At 31.8% G+C, this 23,352-nt stretch overlaps 1 protein-coding gene across 4 annotated transcripts in view; it reads right to left on the bottom strand.

Annotated features, from left to right (window-relative positions):
• Positions 1-23,352, bottom strand: part of LOC107450242 (UNC93-like protein) — a 40,768-nt gene that overhangs the window by 2,945 nt on the left and 14,471 nt on the right. For 2 of the 4 annotated variants that reach the window (XM_016065998.4, XM_016065999.3), the window contains exon 2: positions 3,551-3,818. In XM_016065998.4, coding sequence (XP_015921484.2) covers positions 3,551-3,818 — 268 coding nt within the window. Of the gene's footprint in view, positions 1-3,550; positions 3,819-8,840; positions 10,864-18,311; positions 19,585-23,352 lie in introns of those variants that run through there. The other 2 variants (XM_016065997.4, XM_016066000.3) reach the window with 2 other exon arrangements.

Raw genomic sequence — 23,352 nt, 5'->3', positions numbered from 1 at the left:
TTTTGCATGAAATTATCTTTGGATAATTTCACACAAAATATAAATTACGTATTATGTTTTGCATGACTATTGTGTACAAAAAGCTTTCAATTCGCTTATGAAATTCTCGAGAGAGGATGAAATACGCAAAAATTAAGATTAACATTAAAGGATCCAAAATTTAGACAGTTTTCTAGACTAAACTATCGGGATCATATTTCCCAGGTTGCAGCTATCCCCCTATATTTTGAAATTCAAAAATCCAAATCGTGGAAAAATAGGTGTCAATTCATAGAGAGTACGTTTTTGTGTCTGATTTTGTAACTTAGAATACAGTCTGCATCAATTAATTAGCATATTTGAGGCTACCGCCTTGAACCATTAAGATTGAGTCCTAGAACGTGAAGATCCGATCTTTAGGACGCAAAATTTACGTAGGGTGGTCCGTTTATTGATTTGCGCATTGTGCATGCAATAATAGAATGTTTCGTAATCACCACACTTACTATAGATTTTTTTATCTATAAAATATTAAGTAAAAAAAAATAATTGCATTAAGAGATAAAATTCTGTATTTTAGTGAAAGAAAAAATATGGCGAATCATTATCGAGATTAACCAATGTAATGGGTTTTAAAGCCTCAAAACAAAACTTTTTTTGTCCGGTGAAACTGAAAAGCGTTTCTAATTATTGCATTTCACCTCTTTTTAAATTTCAAATCATAATGAAATTTATTTTAATGTATCAAATGTCCCTTTTATTGAAATAAAACTCGTTAATGGTTCGTTTCATTATGAAGTCTTTTTTTTTTTTATTTAAATATAGATGATTTTAAGTGTGATATATCATTGTTAAAAAGGAATCTAAAATATACATGTAAGTCGCGAGATTTTTGATAATTACCGTACTGTAGCTCTTTGATAAAAATTTTGTTTTGAAATTTAAACTAACCTTAATCTTTTATTTAACTTCATAATGTAACAAATTTTTTCGCAAAATGTTTAAAAGATGGCTAACTTATAAATTGATGTAAGTTTGTTACAAAAAGGAACCCACTAAACATGTATCGAATGATTCTTCGTCACAGATTCCTCAAAAAGGATTCTATTAAAATGTAACACGAAGAGCAATAAAAAGTGAACTGGCAACAGGAAGGAAAAAAACGTATTTCTTCATACTTTTGCTAAAAATAACATTTCATTACCGTTCCATGTTATTAGTGATTGTTTTTGTGATTATGTGTATAGAAAATTATAGTCAAATTCTATTCCCAGATTCTAGCTAAGAAATTTCTCTTTGTTTGTAATATTTCTCTACATCAGAAATTTATCTATATATTTCACTATTAGAAAACTATAGTTCGCGTCTATTTTCAAATCTTATGTTTTTATTTTAAGGGAAGAAAGAGAGAAAAAAAAAAGATTGATTTATAGATAACATTTCATTTCGTGCTTAAGAAACGGAAATTTGGAGAGGTTATTGCAAAAAGGGAATCATTCGAAAAAATATAGTCAATGTTTCAGCCTATGCATTCATTTGGAATTTTAAAACTACTTCCAATAATTTCGAGGTACGATTTTTCTGTGTTCTTTTAACTTAGGTTAGAAAGAATAAAATACTCAGTTGAACTTGTAAGCGTCTTTTAAATAAATCGAAGCTTCTCTAGGTAGAATTGAACGATAAGCGTGTTATAACAAAGAAAAAAAAATCGTTGGAAAAACTTCATTGACAATTTGAGACAAGTGCAAAAAGATGAACATCACTATCTTATAAAAAGTTAAACATCTTAACACCTTGCGTTACTGCATTTCAAAATCGAAGGCTTATTTTGCATTTATTTACAATATCAAACATTTTATAATAGGACAGGATATAATAGGACAAGGTCGAAATTTAATAACTCAGACATTTCCATTTGTATCATCAAATTTTAAGTGTAGTTTCAGTTATTTAATAATACATAGTGACTCAAAATTTTCAGCTTTTAAAAAACTAATCTAATCCTTTAATGAGTAATTAATTCTAACTTGTAAGAAATGTGATCCTTTCAAAGCTCTATGATTAAAAATTAAGTCCCAATTCAAGAAAATATTCAGCTTTTGAAATATCAATTAAATTAAAGTTTTTATTAAATAAAAATGCATGAAAAATATACATAATTAAATTGCTAGAACAAAATTTAATTTGAAAATAATATTGCTTCAAAATTTTACTAAATGATATTACTTATGCGGCAAGTTATAATCTTTCCTTATACACGATAATTCATTATTATCGCATTTACGATCAGTTTTTGGAATGTTTGTAAAACATGTAGTAAAAAAAATAACAATTAATCTAAACAACTATATGCAAAACACGTTATAAACATCTTATTACCCGTTATTCAAGATGATCTAAAGCATGATTTAAGAAATCGAATTAGAGTTTATTTACAATATGAACAATACAAAACGTTCACTAATTATTAATAACCGATTTTCAGCATTATTAAACAAAAATAATTAATTCCTTTAGTCCTTTCTTTTCTATAGTTGACCTTTATATATTAGCCCGATTTTTTTCGTCGTCTAAATATTAATTTGAGAGCCCAAGTGGATACATATATTTAAATTTAATTGATAAAATGTCTAAAAAAATTACAAGTGGTACTGTAATAATCAGCCTTATTGTGCATTTATAGAATCCTTGTTAAAATTTAAGTCAAAAAAGCTTGCGCATTAAAGCTCGCAAATTGATATTTGAGCAAAGAAAGAACTTGATGGCTGATGAATGCAGGACTGAAATCATTAAAACCTGTTTGATTTTATTTTATTTTATGACCGGCGTCGAACAGTCGACCCGACTCTGAGTTTACGACTATCAATGCTCAAATGCGTATCCTTTTAATTTTAAAGCCAACTCAGAAGAAAATGAACTCTTAGATCGAATACTAGGACAAACTACCCCTCTTGAAAAATATTTTGGATGAAACTAACCCGCATTTGCGTTACAGAGAGAGGAAAACCGTGAATTGATTGATTGAATGTAGGGTTTGGTGGCACAAGGTCCAAATGAAGACATGCTGCGCCAAACAATATGGTGAAGGAAAAACTGTGAAACGTCTCACGGTCAGCATAACGGCAAGGTGATTCTAACCCATAATCCGTCTGCCACTGAGGATATCTTATGTCAGCATTGTGATCGGTGCCAGCCGGGAGCAGAATTTGTCTCAACCAGCCACCACCGGGATTCGAACCTGTGTCACCTCATTTTGAGAAGAATGCTCTATCCCCTGAGCTACCACGGCTAAATTCCTATTGATTGTCGGGTGAAACAGAGATGAGTAAAAGCACTAAATTTCATCAAACAGAATTGATTTCGATGTTTTTTCATCCCATCCTCTTCACTTACCACCCATCGGATGCCTAAGCGTTATGCGAGGCAAGTTAACTGATCGGATACCTAAGCATTATTCGAGGCAAGGTAACTATCGTACATAAAAGAGTGCTATCAAGGAATGTCATACTAATTTTAAAGAGTTCATATCAGTTACAAAGATGCAATATCGCAAAATTAACAATTATCTCACCTGATATTTGTGACCACCAAATGGCATCACCCATTCCCCAAACTCCTGCTATGATGAAGTAAATGCTAGTTGTCTCTGGCGTCGGATCCCACAGGAATAACAGCACACAAATACCTATATTAGCACACGCTGCTAAAATCAGGACGGCCATCTGAGAGATATATTTCACCAAGGGTCCCACAAGTAGAGACATGATTGCACCGCAGACGCCGAAACAGATGGTGACAAAACCGACATGATGAACACCCCAAGAGCAAGCTATGTATGCCTGGAAAAGAAAATGAAACATCAAATAAAGACAGATAAACGCTGACAAATATACAGCGTGCAAATTTTAACAATCAGCAAACTATCGTACATCTTGTTAAAATTTATGTTCTGTATATTTACTGCACTTCTAAAAGAAAAGTCATATTAAAAACAGAACAATACTGGCAAATATACAGCAAATAAATTTTAACAGTCTGCAAACTATCACACATGTCAAAAATTTATTTTCTGTACATTTGCTGTACCTCTAAAAGAAAAATATAACAGCAGAATATACAGAGCGTAAATTTTAACAATTTGTAAACTATCGTACTTATTGTTAAAATTTACGTTTCGTATATTAAAAGTAAAATAATACAAAAGCAGAATAATGCTGACAAATATACAGTATATCAATTTTGACAATTTGCAAACGATCCGACTTATTGCTAAAATTTGCGCTCTGTAATATTTGCTATATCTCTAAAAGAAAAATCGTATTAAAGCAGAGTAGTACTCGTAAATATACAGCATATAAATTTTTAACAATCTGCAAACTATTATACATTTTGTTATAATTTATGTGCTTTATACTTGTTGAACTTGTACTTCTTACTTAAACTTAATCATACGAAAGCTTGGTTCAAGTTAAACCGAAATATGGTTTAACACCTTATAAAAATTGCCACAAATTTGCACCTCATTATGGTTCAACATAATGTAATGGTTCAACATAGAACCGAATTTAATAAGTAGCCAGTGAGTATTTTCCGGTCGATGAAAAGTTATAAAATGAAAACCTTATTGCAAAAAAATGAATTATAAGTAACCAAAACAAGTGCTTACATATCCTTGAGGGAGCATCTTTAATAGTTTTTCGCTTTAAGTTTTTAACAAAGATTTTAATTTAAATTCTTTCGATTTTTTTCAGGAAACATAGAAAACATAGATGTCTTAAAATAAACATTTTTAACATGTTCACTTTTTCAATTGAATTTAACTTTATGAAAAGCAACCTGGAATCAGCTATATTGAACTAAACGTCAATTACATAAATTTTAAGTAAGCTGATTTAAATGGTATTAAACGTAAATTAGTCTGCCGGGGGCTAAAAATGAGGGCTTGGTAAAATCACTGTGGTACCTCGAGTATTTGGAGACCTGTTGTGCTTATTTTTATTGTTAAATGTTTCCAAGTAGTGTGACTATTTGGAAAATTCTTCAAGAAAATGCTGCTTTCGGATATTTTCAATGCCCGGGTAAATGTTTTTTTTCTGTTCCCTGTTTAAAATAACATACTTGAAACGTTTCGATCTGATTTTGAATTAAAACGCCACAATTTAGGTATGCTAAAAATAGTACTACACCGCTTACAAGGACTGTAAAAATTTAACTATTGATGAGTGAAGCTTAATTAATTATGTTAATAGATAATACTGGTATTTTAGTAATAGATACTGTGGTATTAGATTTTTACGGCCTCCGCAAAAAGAGTGGTACCGAAAATTTATTATTTCGATATTAATTGAAAAATGCTGTTGCCACTAACGTTTATTTAATATGTCCTGCTTCACAAATTAATAAAAAAGAATTGAAAAAAAACCCAGTTATTTGAATAATATATTAAAGTAAACATATTTTGATATTTTAAAATCGAATCCATTTTTTCGAAGGAATTTTATCGTACCATTTGAGTTCAATAAACGTCTTATGATACCTCAACTGATTAAATTTGTATATAAGAATGCAGTCATAAAAGCAGACGACGCAGTCTAGCTGTAAATAAACATTTAAAAATAGTTTTCTGCAATTCGAACAAAATAAAAAATAAAGATAGCCAATTCCTCTCGCTTGTCAAAAAAGAAGAAATTGACGAATACTAAGAATTTTAATTCACTTCCAACCTTGGGGAAAATGTTCTTTTTTTCGATCACGTTCCACGTCGGTGATGCGAAAATATTAACCCCGTGACTGAGTTATTAAAAAAAAATATAGAATCGGCTGTCATGTGACCATGAATCATTACATAAACAATGCGCCAAATGTGACAGGATTTCAACCGCCAGGAACAAGAAAACAGCTGTTCCTCAAAACACCGTTTTGTACAAGAATAATTAATAACTTCAAAAAAGATAAAACTAACAAAACTGTTTGTTTACGTTCTATCAAAACTTTAAATTCAGCAGACATATAAAACAAAAATACAACGGCGAAAAACTTAACAATAAATCAGTAGGAGGAAATATATTTGTTTTTTTTCGTCCTCAAACTAATGCATTTTAATCTTTTTAAGGACGAAATATCCAGTTTAAACCAGATAAAACCGAATAAAACTTGAATAATGACATTGACCTGTTATTATTAAGATACACAGTAACAATATTTACTTGTCACGTAATTTATTTGTTATGAATAAAATTTAAATACGTAAGTTTGATAATATAGATAGCCATTAAATGAGTAAAGTAAGTAAACAAGCGACAGGGGAATACATAATATTATATCGGAAAACATAACTTTCAGATAATCATTTACTTTAATATATACGTATTTTTGAATGCTTTGTAATCACCTCCGTGTTTTTATGTTCCTTGTAAAAAAATGAATATTCACATTAAAAATTACAATATTCAAGCGAGGGTGAACATGTTGTCTAACTCAAACGAATCACATCCTCGGAGGACATAGCTGGAAACATTGAAAATTGCTTTGTTACCGCCCAATTAAAAACAATATTATATCTGAAGTACTTAACATTTCCAACTAAAATTATTATATGTACAGTGCGCAAAAAAATATAAACGAACCACCCAAAATAACTTTTATAATAATAGGATCTTTATGTTCTACGACTCAATCTGAATGGTTCGAGGGGGTGACCTCAAATATGCTAATTAATTCGTGGGGACGATCTTTTTACGCTAAGAAATCAGACACAAAAACATACCTTTCTTTCGATATATTCGGATTTCTGACTCCCAAATTCTCAGTAACTATTCGACCGATTTCGTTCAAATTTTGTATTTTTCCATTTAAAACGATATAAAAAAATTTTGTACTTTTTCGACTATTATGAGAGAATAAAAAACGTTTTGTAAAAGTTATATTTTGCATTGAATTATGTTTGGATAAACAATTTTTATAATTATGTGCAAAAATTTTTAAATTCACTTAAAAAGTTCTTGAGATATGGTGAAATACGCAAAAGTAAAATTAACATTAAGGAATCCAAACTATTGGTACCATGTTTCCCAAGATTGCACCTATTCCCTATATTTTGGATGTCAAAAATCGGAATCCAATGACCATTCGAGTCCTGGAATAAGAAGATCCGATCATTACATCAAAAGTTATTCAGGGTAGTCTGATTTTTATTTTGCGCACTGTACAATTATATTAAACTAATCGCAGAAAGAAAATCTTAATTGTTCATATTCAAGGTCAATACCTTTATGATTTTGTAATGACAATTTATCAAATATCAAATGAAATAAAAATTTAATTTAGATCAGGAAATATAAAAAAATTTATAATAAATTTTACTAAATTCTTCTTAACAGAGTAATAATTTTAAATCATTTATGCACATAAACTATATATTTAATAAGTTTTAAAAGCATTTGTATTTTTAAAAAAAAGTAAAAAACTAAATTGGTATAGTTAAAATATGTTATTAAATTGTAAATTGTTTATTTACAATTTATAGAGAAATAAAAAGTTATAATTTAAAAGTATCAAATCACTTAAATCCAAATTTTTATTCTTCCCCTGTTTTAAACGTGCAATATCTTCTTATAATTCTCTAGATTCTTTGGATAAAACTTCCAGTACCAACGAAATCAGACTTTTAAAAATATACCTGTCTTAATATATTATCCAGACTTTTTACTTAAATCTATGTTCCTTTTATATAAAAAATTCAACAGATTTAACCAATGGTTTTTATTAAAATTCAAGCAATTTAAAAGAAATGATTTAAATTGCGCTAACCCTACATAATTTTAATGAATATTTTTTTACCATATTTTGTCAGCACCATATCCGGTTATCAATATTTAACGACTGAATGAATAATTTTGCTTAAAATTAGAATGTTTCAACTACAAAGTATAAAGCAACTTAAACATTAATAACTCTTTCATATTTAAATATAACCTTGAGGAAGATCTTTTAAGGTACTGCTAAAATCAAGGTGATAGCAATTTGTAGACTATGTAATTGCTGGTTTTCAGTCAAGCGATGATAAATTACAGCATAGATATTTATTTCTATACTTAGAAATCACGCGAATAAATAGAACAAAGATCGTTTTTAAATTTTAGCTAAAATACTTGGCCCTCTAGGTGTCTCAAAAACTAAATAAAAATGTGTGGATTTCATTTGCCTGCAGAGTATCTCAAAAACTAAATTGTGTGGAATTTATTTGCCTGCAGAGTGTCTCAAAAACTAAATTGTGTGAAATTCATTTGCCTGCAGAGTGTCTTAAGAACTATATCAAAATGTGTGGAATTCATTTGCCTACAGGATATCTCAAAAACTAAATTCAAAAGTAGGAAATTCATTATGAATTACACTTCACTTATGAAACGAACCTCATTTTTTAACTACTCATAGATTATAAGTAATCTTATTAGTACAATTATATTTAAACCTAACATTCTAAAAAAATGGTCCTCTTTAGAGGAAAACTTAAATATCCTCCTCTTAGTAAATGGTAAAAAGTTGCAAGACTTCGCGCATCGGATTATTGTGGAAAAATTTCACTATTGCTATCCAGATAAATGAGGTACTATTTCCGAATAAATTTTTTTTGCACAGAATCGATTGAGACTGAGTTTGAAACGATAGTTTAGAAATTATAGTGGCTTTATGTACGAACAATGTATGGCTTATATTTGTTTAAGAATCTAAAATTGCTGTTTAGACGAATGAAGTATTTTTTTCTATATTTTTATTCGTGCTGAATCGAATGATGCAATCATTAATATTACGATAATTTAATAAAACCATAATCGCTTAGCAAATAAGTAAAGCAACCTTACCTCAGTGAATTCGTTTAAGTAGAGAGTGTTTTCAATTCCAATATATACGCTAATAGGAACTAGTAAAATTTGGTGACAGTTTAAAGCATGTTTGATCGGAGCCAAAAACCGATTCCGGACATTTTTCCATCCACTAACGAGTCCAATGTCATTTTTGAGGGGATCTAAGAACAAGTACATCCAGAAAATACTAAGAGTGCTTAAAATTAGATATATGCTGATCAAAACCAATCTTTGGTGTTGGGTTGGTGGCTCCAGATATGAACCCGTTACGTTTTCATTGTTTTGAAAATGCATACCACATGGTATTTTATGATACTGGATGTCCAATGGTCTTTTCGATCGAAGCACAAAGAAAGCGATTGCATTTCCAATAATTAAACTTATCTCACTGAAAAAGAAGCAAATTCCAAAAAACAAAGCCAAGATATAATCTAAGTCTTTGCTGGTTAAACTTTGATAACGAGTTGCAAGTTCGTCTATGTAAATTGCCGATGCGCTATTAAATGGTCCACTGACTAATCCATACAAAACAGAAGTTGAAAATATTAATTCCCAGTGCAAATGCATATTTGCAGCCATGTAAGGCAAACTGAGAAGTGTAGAAAAAATCAACACTTTCTTGCAACCGAACTTTTCAATCAAAATATCAGGCAGCATGAGGGAAGAAATTATTGAACAACCATAAATAACTGCCTGCGAATCGGGTCCTATACCATCAGCAGCGTTCATGGTACTCTGTAGATTGGATAAACCTCCGAATCCTGTGTAAAACACGAAGCAACAGCAATTTAAGACATAAAAGTTCCACAAAATCCTTGCTTTTGACATCAGCGGAGAAGCGAGTTCAATTTCGACATTTGCTTCATTTTCTATTAAATCTTGGTGATCATGCTGAAGCAAATAGTGATCCATGATTGCTTCAATAATATCTTTAAGACTCTATGTCTCTTCAATAATAAATATCGCATAAAATTTAGAATGAAATACGTGAATCAAAATTGAAACTGCAGCCTCCGGTTAATTTAAAGAAAATAATGCTTAATTGAACTAATCGTAGTGCATTGCAGCGATCAGAGTTGAGAAAATTGACTCGTATAAAAATGGGGCGTTGAATACAGAATTGACTTTCTTTTCTGGAATTTGCAATGATGTCTGACAAACCTACACTAATCTTAAAACGAAATAATATAATCTGAACTTCGTGGAGAAATTCAAAACTAGCTGTTCTGCAATTTTTGGCATAATGCATATCACATACTTTCTTATAAAGAATAAAAGAAGTTACAACGAAATCATATACTTTCTTATAAAGAATAAATATTAAAATATCAGCTCCGAAGAAATAACAGAAAAAGTCAAAAGAAAAATTATGTATCTTTCCTATATTTTTAATATTATGATTAATATAGTAATTTATACTGCTTTCTTCTGTAATTCATCCACTAGAAAAATTGCAAATATTTTTTTATTTTAGTCAAGTGCATAGGCTTATATCCTGCTTTAACAATGCAATATGCAAGATACAATAAACCATGTGGCTGAACCACATGACTCTATAAAATTTATTATTTTTGATTTTGACAAAAATTGGTTAAACGAGCCCCAATACAAAATGTTGAATATATCAGGCACAGAAAAAAAAATAGACTAATGCGCTATTTTAAATATGATACAAATTAAAAAGTCAATGTGACGATACCAGTGCAAATATACCAAATTTTATGAAACCCTTTATTTTTATTACTCTGTTTTCAAAATCTTCTTTAATTGGAAAAGTTATTCTAATGAGTCTACAAGTCAACTCAGGTGATCATTATACCTTATTTGCACTGAACAGACTTTGAAGGGCTGTTTCATATTTAAATCTGATCTTAGTACACTCAACTGCGGCACTGCAAAAAGTAATATTATTGGTGCCTCTATCCGTTAAGAGGAAGAATTATTGCAACGAAAATTGGATCACAATTTTTCAAAAATTTTTATTCCAGGTTTGAATAATATTTTAAAAACCACGTTGTTGCAACCGTAAGAAATGATTAGACTCATTGGAGATGTAGTCGAGCTATCAAAGCGGAGAAGCCATGCGGCGTAAATTAAGTATTACTACTTCAAATTGTATTTCGGTACTTTTTATTTAAGCACTAGAGCTGCACAATGGACTATTAGCAACGATCTGGAAAGCATCCCTGAAGATGAGCAGGAAACAGTATACATACGTTACATCCCGTTTTACAGGGAGGACATATTCACACACATCTATCCGCAGATCATAATTTTGACCTGAATCAGAGCTCGATGAATCTCCGATCCAGTACCTCAAGAGGCATTTATGTGTTATGGAAATTTGGAGGACTTTGTGACCCCGACAGATTTAGCGTGCATCAGTCACTATTTTGTACGCAGGGAATCTTCGGTCGACAAGGAAAGAATCAACGACCAAAACCCCTTTCCAACCAGGATATCCCGGTCTTCAACAAATTGAAATTGATTTAATAATTATAACCGTCAAGATGAGCGAACGGATGAAATATAGCAGTCGAGCACACAAGCCTGCATATTTATGTGTTTCAATAAATAAATTTTAAAAAAATACAAAAATTGAGGCTTGGATGAATATTTGTGCCGTTCTCCTCTAATTTGTTTTATCTATTACTCAACTTGAAAGAGGTTTAAAAGATGTTCTTCGCATCGAGCACACAAACTTGCACAAGCATATGTAGCAATAAATAAAATCGGTGCACATTTTTTGTACCGTGTAGTTAAAGTTCATTTACGTCGCACTAGACCTGAACAATGGGCTATTGGCGACGGTCTGGGAAACATCCCTGCGGATGATCCGAAGACATGCCATCATAAATTTGATCCTCTGCAGAGGGGATGGCACCCCCGCTTCGGAAGCCCAACGACCTGCACGCGAAGTCGAGCACTTTAAGGTAGAGCAGTTTAACTAGAACCAACCGCACACCTTCGGTCCCTACGCAGAATGATCCAAGTGGTCACCCACCCGCATACTGACCGCAGCCAGTGATGCTTGACTTCGGTGATCTGCTGGGAACCGTGTTATTTCTGTACCGTATTTACTAAAATAGTCATTATTAAATATGGTAGTAGTAGAAGCACTTTATTTACATCGCACTAGAGCTGCGCAATGAGCTATTGGCGATATTATTAATTACGAAAAAACGTTTCTGGTGGGTCATTTCTGTTTAGCTTACAACCCGATAGTCAAGATCAACACGTTGGCGAAAGAGAAGATCTCAAATTTATGTTCAGAAGTTGCTGAAAAACATCAAAGCTTACAAGAAAGCTACATAAATGCCTAATTAATATTTGATAAATAGAACACTTTCTAGAGGTGTCCAGATTCTCCAGACTACGACGAAGAATGCCACGAGTTTGAACCCTTAAGTCACTGAGGAAACTCAGCATGCGAAAAGCGTGAGTACAATTCATTAATTGTAGGATTATAAAAAAAAACCAATTCACTCCGTAATTTTGAATTCTGTAAGACAACTTGTTAGAAGCAGTAAGCTATAAGAGGCTATAAGAGTAANAATCTTCTTTAATTGGAAAAGTTATTCTAATGAGTCTACAAGTCAACTCAGGAGATCATTTTATTTTTTTTATTATACCTTATTTGCACTGAACAGACTTTGAAGGGCTGTTTCATATTTAAATCTGATATAGCACTTAGTACACTCAACTGCGGCACTGCAAAAAGTAATATTATTGAATTGGATCACATAGTGCCCTCAATTTTTTCAAACATTTTTATTCCAGGTTTGAATAATATTTTAAAAACAGCTGTGTAAAAACAGCTGCTGTGCTCACACCACGTAGTTACAACCGTAAAAAGTTGAAACGTAAGAAATAATAAGATATTATGCTTCTCGATTTTATTCTCAGTGGAGATGTAGTCGAGCTATCAAAGCGGAGAAGCCATACCCTCTGCGACGTAAATTAAGTATTACTACTACAAATTGTATTTCGGTACTTTTTATTTAAGCACTAGAGCTGCAGAATAGACTATTAGCAACTATCTGGAAAACATCTCTGAGGATGAGCCAGAAACAACATACATACGTCACATCCCGTTTTACAGGGAGGACATATTCACACACATCTATCCGCAGATCATAATTTTGACCTGAATCAGAGCTCGATGAATCTCCGATCCAGTACCTCAAGAGGCATTTATGTGCTATGGAAATTTGGAGGACTTTGTGACCCCGACAGATTTAGCGTGCACCAGTCACTATTTTGTACGCAGGGAGTCTTCGGTCGACAGGGAAAGAACCAACGACCAAAACCCCTTTCCAACCAGGATATCCCGGTCTTCAACAAATTGAAATCGATTTAATAATTATAACCGTCAAGATGAGAGAACGGATGAAACATAGTAGTCGAGCACACAAGCCTGCATAATTATGTGTTTCAATAAATAAATTTAAAAAAAACACAAAAATTGAGGAACCTCCATAGCCGAAGGATATCGTCCTTTCCGAATTACGATAGCAGGTTCGAGCCCCGCCATAAACTTGGTTGAATATTTGTGCCGTTCTTCTCTAATTTGTTCTATCTATTCCTCAACTTGAAAGAGGTTTAAAAGATGTTCTTTGCATCGAGCACACAAACTTGCACACGTATATGTAGCAATAAATAAATAAAACTTGAAAAATATCGGTGCACATTTTTTGTACCGTGTAGTTATAGTTCATTTACGTCGCACTAGAGCTGAACAATGGGCTATTGGCGACGGTCTGGGAAACATCCCTGTGGACGATCCAAAGACATGCCATCATAAATTTGATCCTCTGTAGAGGGGATGGCACCCCCGTTTCGGTAGCCCAACGACCTATACGCGAAGTCGAACACTTTACTGTAGAGCAGTTTAACTAGAACCAATACCGCACACCTTCGTTCCCTACGCAGAATAATACAAGAGGTCACCCACCCTCACACTGCCACAACCAGTGTTGGCGAAAGAGAAGATCTCAAATTCATGTTCAGAAGTTGCTGAAAAACATCAAAGCTTACAAGAAAACTACATAAATGCCTAATTATTTTTTTATAAATAGAACACTTTCTAGAGGTGTCCAGATTCTCCAGAATACGACGAAGAATGCCACGAGTTTGAACCCTAAAGTCACTGAGGAAACTCAGCCTTTGCATGCGAAAAGCGTGAGTACAATTCATTAATTGTAGGATTATAAAAAAAACAATTCACTCCGTAATTTTGAATTCTGTAAGACAACTTGTTAGAAGCAGTAAGCTATAAGAAGCTATAAGAGTAAGAAAACGACCTTTACCTGCTATCTCAGCAGAATTCTTGATTCATCTCAAATCAAAACCTCGATACTTAACTTTCCATTTAAGCTCTCATCTTCTTTGCACTCAACTATTGTAATCTTAAGATTTCGTTTCAAACCTAGAGATATAAATTATTTATAAACCCAGAGAGCCAAAGGGTTTGTTTACTATCCACTCATCGTAAAAAAAAGACTATTTAAGGCGAGTTCATGGTTCGAAACCATCAGTTAAAATAGCGATTACGCAAAATTGAAACCAAAGTAAGATAAAGAAACAAGGGATAAAAGGTTTAACGCAATGATGTTCCCGCATCAAAATGATCTCTCAGAAGGTCAATTGTCCTCTTATGATGGACAAACAATGAAGCAATATGCATGAAGGCGTTTAATTACTTATTTATTTTTAACAAATATCCTTAAGATTTTATTTTGTTTTATAACCGTCGTTGAACAGCCGATTTTCAGTTTACGACTACAAATGTTCAACTCCGTAACCTTGTAATTTTGAACCCAATCCAGAGGACAAGGGAGCTCCTGGATCAAGTATTGGAAGAAATTTGACTTCGTGGGCGACTTTTCGATGGAACTAACCCGCATTTACGTTACATGGAGAGAAAAACCAGGAAAACTTCCCACGAATAGCCTGACGGCAAGGGGACTCAAACCCATAATCCGTTAACCACTGAGGATATTTTACGTCAGCACGGTGATCAGAGTGAGCCGGGTTCAGAATTCGTATCAGCCAGCCATTGCCGGGATTCAAACCCGGTTCACCTCATTGGGAGGCGAGATGTCTATAACCTGGGATAACACGACTCTTTTCCTTAAGAATGAAAATTCTAAGATTCTCAAACTCCACTTGTAAGACCATGTTAAACAAAAAGGCATCACAAACAACTCAAGGGCCAGAATAGCCTGGTTGGTAGGATTTTGGACTCATGTTCGTGAGAACGGGAGTTCAAATATCTCTGGTCGAAGAAACCCCATGTATTAAATGGTAACTGGTGCACGTTAAATATGTCGGGGTTACAAAGTTTTCCAAATTCCCATAACAAATTAATAACTCTGAGGGTACTAAATTCGAGATTGATCTTTCTCTGGTTCGGGTCAAAATTACGATCTATGGATGAATGAATGGATGTATGAATGGTTCCACCCTATGAATGGATGTGACTGAAATCGTATTCTTGGCCACAGATGGTGTCTCTGAAAAACAAGAAACGCACCCTTTGCCTCAATTTCATTTGGTTTCCCAAGCAGGCTTGCTGGTATGGCAAGTGGCAATAGAAACAACAACAACAAACAACACAAGAAAAATAAGGAACAAAACTACCTTCAAAAATCAGACTTGCTACCTTACATGCATCCAAAAGATTTGCAGATGAACAATATAATCACTACTGATGTTCTTATTTATTTTTCTGTCTATATTTTTTTTTTCAATTTTCTTTCAATTGATTTAAAGTTTTAATAACACGCATGCATATTAAAAAACTTTTTGTTTTAAGGAAGAAAAAAAAATTTCGTTGATAAAATTGTGACATGAAACAAAATGAAAAGAACAACAAAAAAAAACCTTGTAGAATACTTATTGAATGAAAAATATCTTATAAGGCAGTATTTCAATTACCCAATCAAAAAACTACAAACGATGCTTTTTTTTAAAAGAAAAAAAAATCTACGGTTGTATTAAACTATTGGAACTAGCTCAGGAGTATGAAAAGCGCCGTAAAGAAAAAAAAAAAAAAAAAANAAAAAAAAAAAAAAAAAAAAAAAAAAAAAAAAAAAAAAAAAAAAACAATTAACGAGCCACAGTTACTTTAAAAAGTAAAATTCATTAATAACTTCTCAAAACGCAATTTTAAACAAATCCTATGTTAGTGTTCATCTATTAGTTATTTGCCTGCGAGAAAGAAAAGCAGTGTTAGGAAAAATTTAATGAAGTTTTATTTCATCCATATTTGCGTCTGAGCAAAATAAGGGAATAGCAAGAGTTTTAACATACAATTTTAGATAATATTTTCGAATACGCTTACAGTTGAACTCCATAAAAAATAAAATAAAACCTCTCTTATATTTTAAAAAATGTATTGCAGTGGTGTTCTATTTTAAGACCTAGTAATGATAAAAAAAAACTTTCGTAACTGAGATACATAAAACGAAAACAAATGACGTAGAATAAAAACACTTCCTTCGATTGAGGCAAACAGTCAGCAGGCATTTCATAAATAATAAAAAGTAACTGTTTCACAAACAAAATGACGGAGAGCTTATTTAAACACGTGATGTTGAAAGGCAGCCGTTTGCGTAATGACGTTTCACGTGAATCGCAATGTCTCAGTTTCCACACTACGGTTTCAGCTTTATTTTGTTTTCTTACGAATTGAACGCATTTGATACGATTGTTTTTCGCTTAATTTCGCTGTAATGTTCTTTTTTATGAGTCTAGTTTTTCAAGGCCACGGTCTACTATTTCATTATATATTGAAACAATTCACATCATAAAATTTCTAGGAAGATAATGAAACAGCTGATTTTTACGGAATATATATAAAAAGAAACTATCATAAAACTACCTGGATTGAACAGCCGGCTCCTATATTGCAAGAGCGGCAAACAATGTTCGATTTCATAGTTTTGTAATTTCCAACTCAGAAGACAAATTTTGGGTTTTTGATGGAAATAATATGCACGTGATCTCCATGAAGAAGAAAATCACGAAAATCCTTCCGGTTAGCTCGACACAAAGGAAATTCTAACCCTTGATCCGCCAACTACAGGGAATATTTTACGTCACGATGTAGTCAATGTAAGCCGGGAGGCTAATTTACAATTTAACAGCCTACAACGACTCGCTGTCTTTTTTATAAATTTTTCTCTTGGCTACAGGTGGTCGCAATTATAATGTAATATAACGCAATTATTCGCTATTAATTGACTTAAAATAAGTTACCTGAACTAAAAAAATAAAAAAATCATGTTTATCTTTATTTTTAAAAAAATGCTAAACGGTTGAGAGTGTCGATAAGAGCCGCTGGATTGGAAAATCGCGCCCGGGAGCAGCATTTGGATCAGCTTGGATCAACGGATTTCGAGTTTGGGTCACTTCAAAGGAAGGCAAGAGCTCCCCCCTTCTCTAGCCAGTATTAGACATTTTACTGGAATGAGTAACACGAGATAGGTCACAATTCATGACCCCAATTGGGTGGAATGCCCTTCCAAAGAAGCTTTGACCACAGGTCAGGAAGACTCGACGACCCAAAAAGTTAAGAACCCCTCGTGTAGATAGATCCAGATTCGGGAAAATTTATCATCTAGAATTATAACATATTTAAACCTTATTTTCGCAACAAAATACCTAAATGTAATTTCTATTGTTTTAATCTAAAATATGTAATTTTAAGTTACAGTTACAGAGGGTTCTCGAAATCCCTTGGTTATCATATATTTAATGATATTTCTCGAAAATGAATTAATGAACACCTAATGAAAACCACAAGCTTATATTAATAGTAAAATTTAAAATAGTTTTTTTGAAAAAAAGAACTCAAATTAAAATAAGTATTAAGTATAAAAACTACCTCTGAGGTTTTAACCCCTTTGGAACCGTGATCACATACACGTGATCACACGATTCTCTTCTCACAGCATGAAACAAGTCTCCCAAGATTACACTTACGTGATTAATTCCGTACACTTATATCACATCTCGTATTACGTATACGTAATCATATCTCGTAATACGTATACGTAATCGGAGCGTACTAGCCTGAGAAAGCGCAACTTTTTTACGTTCCGCCAGTCCTGGATGTGTTAAACCTATTTTATACAATTTAAAGCTTCTCTTAATTATTCTAAATGATAAAAGTTAATAGGATTTATATCATCCATAAGAAAAGGCGTCGATAGAAGGAAATTACCAGATACGATAGTTTAATTCTACAGTGATTCGTTACAAATCGACTTTTTTTGCATTTTCTAGTAATTGCTTAAGTTTCCATGTTTGATAAAGATCTTAAAGATAAAGACCTTAGAGATAAAGACCTTAAAGATAAAGCGCGGTGATTATACAACACCATACATAATTAAAACATATATCTGCATTGTAAGTTATAAAAACTTTTAACTATGTATAAAAGAAAACTATAAATAAGATTACCTCAGTAAATTCATTAGAATATAGAGCACTTTCTATTCCTATTAGTATGGTGATTGGTATTAGCAGGATTTGATGTGGATTGCCAACATGCTTAATAGCTGCTAAAAAGCGATGACATGCAGATTTCCACCCACTACCCTCTTTGATATCATTTTTCAGAGGGTCTAAGAAACAGCACAATAAAAGAACGCTAAATAAACCCATACCTACATAGGTACACACCAACACTATCCTTTCATGTTCAGGTGGAACTTCTAAATTGGAATTGGTCACATTACCATGGGCATCAAAATCAATGCCACACTTTAAAGGTAGAGTATTATTATCAGTTAAGTTCCTGGGTATGACATGTCTTTCACTTATTACGATAAATGAAATTGCGTTGCCGAATATCTGGGTACCTTCCATGAAACAGGAGTACACCCCGAAGAAAACTGCTACCACAAACTCTAAATCTTGCTTGGTCAGGGCCTGGTACCGGATGGCAAGTTCGTCAATGTATACAGTCAAGGCGCCATTGTAAGGTCCACTTATCAGTCCAAATAATGTAGACATTGACAGCAGTACATCCCAACGAAGATACATATTAGATGCCAGATATGGTAGTCCTAGAATTGTTGTGAATATAAGTACCCTTTTGCAGCCGAAGTTTTCAATGGTAATTTCAGGTAAAAACAAAGAAGAAATCATTGATGCGGCATAAATCACAGCTTGTGAATCTGGACCCATTCCACCAGCAGCGTTCATGGTGCTCTGAAGATTGGTCAAACCCCAAAATCCAGTTTGGAACATGAGATAACTGAAACTTAGTACAAAAAGATTCCATATGATTCTTTGCTTGCTCATTAAAGGTACTTCTTCTATTAATTGCGTCTTGTAACTTGAGTTCACAGACCCGTGGTCGACTACGGGATTTTGAAGAATATGGGAACATTCATTTACACTCGATGAATGGGTTAAGTACGATACAAAGGTCTCTTCGTTGGCCATGGTGATTTTTTTTCGGATGTTTAACAACAGTTACTCGCAGGAGTACTTTTCAGAAATGTCTGAGATTTTTTTCTAAAAAATTATTGCACAAAAAATATAAAAAAATGACTTAAAATAAGGAAAGTCAAGTGTTTCAAATAGAAAGTAAAGCGTATTATTTTCTAATAGAATTGTTTCAGTCATTGCGTGAAATGCCATTACGTAGAACGAAATCCGAAATCCTTTTCTATTACAGGTGCACAAAGCTAGACTACTAACACTCGTTCTTCCGTGAAAATAAAAATAAAACGATTTCGTCTAACTGAAGAGAATAAAATACTACTCACGCTGAGCGATAAGGTAGGACTATGTATTTTAAGATGGCATTTTTAAAATTATCATTAAGAGAACAAGCAAATAAACGATTATTATGGATGTCAATGTCAAATTTATTGCATTTCTTGAAACGCAAACAAATATCTGTTACATAAAACAATGGTTACGAGTGATAAGAAAATAATTACGAAATGCTTAACTTATCTATTTAAAAAAATCACTCTCGCGTATTCTAATTGTAAATTTATAGATGTGAAAATTCGAATAAAATGAAACACTTTTTTCAGATATTTCATTTAATTAAAATCCAGTAAAAACGTAATAATTCTAAGCTTGAACTAAATGTATCAAAAAAATTTAATATTAGTTACTTGTCCCTATATTGTGCTTAATTCTTCAATTTAACTTTTTTTTTACAAAAGCTCTTCCCATGAAAGAGTACACCCTATAAAAATTCCAATAGTATAAGAAAAATAACTCTTCATGAGTACAATCAAATTCAAAACAACTTTTTTTTTTTTTTTTTTTTTAAAAAAAGCACTAAAATAAACTATATTTAANAACAAAGTTTTTTTTAAAAAAAAAAAAAAGCACTAAAATAAACTATATTTAAAACATGCTTATTTCTGGTTTAACCAGGAAGAGAGAAATGTATATTCTTGTTTACTAAAGGAACTATAGTTAATAAAAAAAATTTCTGTCCTTCAAAATTCTCAGACGTTTCTCAAGGTAAAAACTAGCTAATGTTTTTCTAAAGACATTGCTTATTTGAACGAGAAATGCTTGACATATTTAAAGAAAAAAAAACATCCAATTAAAAGCAAGTAATATTTGATGTATATGGGTCATTTTCATTAATACGGTAATAGTTTTTACATCTCCGTTGTGCGTTATGCTTGTTTTATGATTTCATAACATTTTGGAATGGAAAAAAGTGTTTTTAATGTATTTTTACAAAATGTTAAAAATAAGACAATTATATCAACTTAATGAACAAATGGGGATTAAAAAGTAATCTTCCTGTCAACACTTTTTTGGTTAGAAATGCACCCCATGTGCATTTTATTATTATTATTATTATTTTAAATATGGAATTGTTATGAATATTTTAGAATATTCTGAAAATTACTTTATTTCACGCTTGTTTCTTAAGATTTTTCTTCATTTTAGAAATGAAGCTTATAATATTTATTATATTTTGAAAAATGTTTCAAAGGGCTTACATTACGACCATTAATATCAACAACTTTCCTAATCATTTAAAATTTAAAATTTTTTTAAAAAGTGATCACCCTTAAAAATACTACTACTGTCCACAGCCCAGTAGCAAAACTTTCCAATTTTGTCCCATACCTTACGTGTCATACCCTCACATATCTCCACTGTTCAATTAAAATACGAAAAAATTGTTTTTTAAAAAAAGGGCATTAAGTTTATAGATCTTTTTCAATTTAGAATAAGATGACCAGATTTGTAAACCATGATTTGAGGACAAATCAGCAGAGCGTTCTCGAAAAATTTTATGATTTTAGACCACCCATATATCTATGGAAAATATTAATTGATGTGTGAACCATCAAACTTGATTTTATTACTGAGCAGTTTTGAAGATTTTGAACAAAATGAGTCAGTACATGATTATTAAAATTTATTTATTTTTTGCTCAAATTATTTCAAGACCAGTATGGTGTTTTCATCTTTTAGCATGGTACTTTTTTTTGTAATCTGTAAAACATAACAATCGTGTTTAAAAAAACATGCGCATTTCAGACAATTTTTTCATATTTCCTAGCATATAAAAAACATTATATGCTTTCGAAAATTTTCAAGTAAATTTGAGGACATATTTTAAAATTTGGAGACACTTTCTGCCCACAAAAAGTTTGAAATTTTTTGAGGACAATCAAGGAAATTTGAGTATTATCTTCAAGATTTGAGCACGTCTGATCACTTTAATTTAGAATATTGAAAAACAGAATTCAGAAAATAATTTTAAATAAAAAAAAATTTTAAAAAAATTGTGCCTCAGTATAATTTTAAAATATGTCACTAGGGTTTTAAAATATGTTCAGATAGGGTGTTGCATTCTTTAAAAATCAATAACCCCCCGTATAAAATATTTGAATAAGAGTTTTAATGTTTCACGTTTTAGAACAAAATTGCAGCATATTTTCATCGTCAATTCACAATTCAATTTTTGCAAAAAAATAAACTGATACATCATAATTTCAGAATTTATCTTTAAAGTATTTAATCATTCCTCAAAAAACAAATAACCCCCAGAATATAATATTTTAATAAGAATTTTAATGTTTCTCATTTTAGAACAAAATAACGGCATATTTTAATTCTCACCTTTACCGGTGAAATCCATTTAAATCAGGTATCATAAGGGTGTAGCTTTTACATTTATCATTTTCACATGCCTTTTTTAAAGTAAAATAAAATTAAGTAATTGCTTTCTTGCTTTCTTGCAAGTTGCTTAGTTGCTTTCTTGCAAGAATATATCCATAAAAAACTGATTTCAAGAATCAATTAAGCTTAATTACTATTTTTAAATTTGAATCAATTTTTCATTCCCTCACTCACTAATGTATAATTTACCCTCGCCCCATCATTCCCTCACTAATGCATAAAATGAGGGAATGATGGGGTGAGGGTAATGACTCTAGAGCAGAAAAACGCAAAAAATAAGTGTCTATCACGTAAAATATATTATTTCTTAACTTAATAAATTCAGAAATCACAATTCAGCTTCAGTTATTTGGATTTTATGAACTTAACTTAAAATGACGGTTTGACCTATATATACGTTGATAATACTGTTGATTTTAAATTCCACTTTACTTAAACCAGAAACACATTTTTCTAATCTTAGATGGCTATGATTATATCACTCAGTCAAACAGTCATAAGGCATTTTTGTATGACAATGAAATGAGGTCCGAACGTAAAAAAATAGGATTTGTAAATGTATACAAATGGATTGATAAGATACAACTTTTCAAAAAAAGTACAGTAGTAGTTTGATAAATATATTTGCGGGGTAAGAAATCTTGAGATCAATCATTTTTTCTATTTTCATTTTACTTTTGGAAATAATAAACTAGGACGTACTTGGGTGATTTTCACGAAATATGACAATTCACTGTCCCTTGCTCCAAGATCTAATACTATAATACATAGGTTCTCAACCTTTTTAACGTTGCCGCCCCCTTAAGGAGCAAAAAATATTTCAACGGCCCCCTTTACAAAAATCCTGTTATTTTGAGCATGGGGACGGAGGGATGTGTGCTAAATTATAAGAGGCAAATTTTTTAAGCAATTTTTTTACGCTTTGAATTTGTTTGGTTTTTTAAAAAAGAATAAATTAACTCGATAATTTTCTCACGGCAGGTAATCGCCGTCTATTTGTTATGATCAAAATAAATACGTTTAATGAAAAAAAAAATACAACTAAGAAACCTATGCTTAAAAAGAATAATTTATTCTAAATTAGATAATTAAAATAACACCCAAAATAATTTTGTTACACTAAAAAGTAGTATCAACGAAACATTCAAGTAACTATGTTAGTGGGATGATTGTACTTAATGGTTCAGAACCAATTCCTTAACGCTCGGTTCAATACTTTTAGTGAGATGAAGATGCAAATACCCACGTTTGCACAATTTCGAGTCGATTTCTTCTTTTTGTGACAAGATCCGTAACAGCACTGAATCCACATTCGACAAGT

Source organism: Parasteatoda tepidariorum, chromosome 5 (assembly GCF_043381705.1).
Source record: "Parasteatoda tepidariorum isolate YZ-2023 chromosome 5, CAS_Ptep_4.0, whole genome shotgun sequence".
Classification (NCBI taxonomy): Eukaryota; Metazoa; Arthropoda; class Arachnida; order Araneae; family Theridiidae; genus Parasteatoda; species Parasteatoda tepidariorum.
The sequence above is the reverse complement of the archived record's forward strand: the minus strand, read 5'-3'. Positions and strand labels throughout refer to the sequence as shown.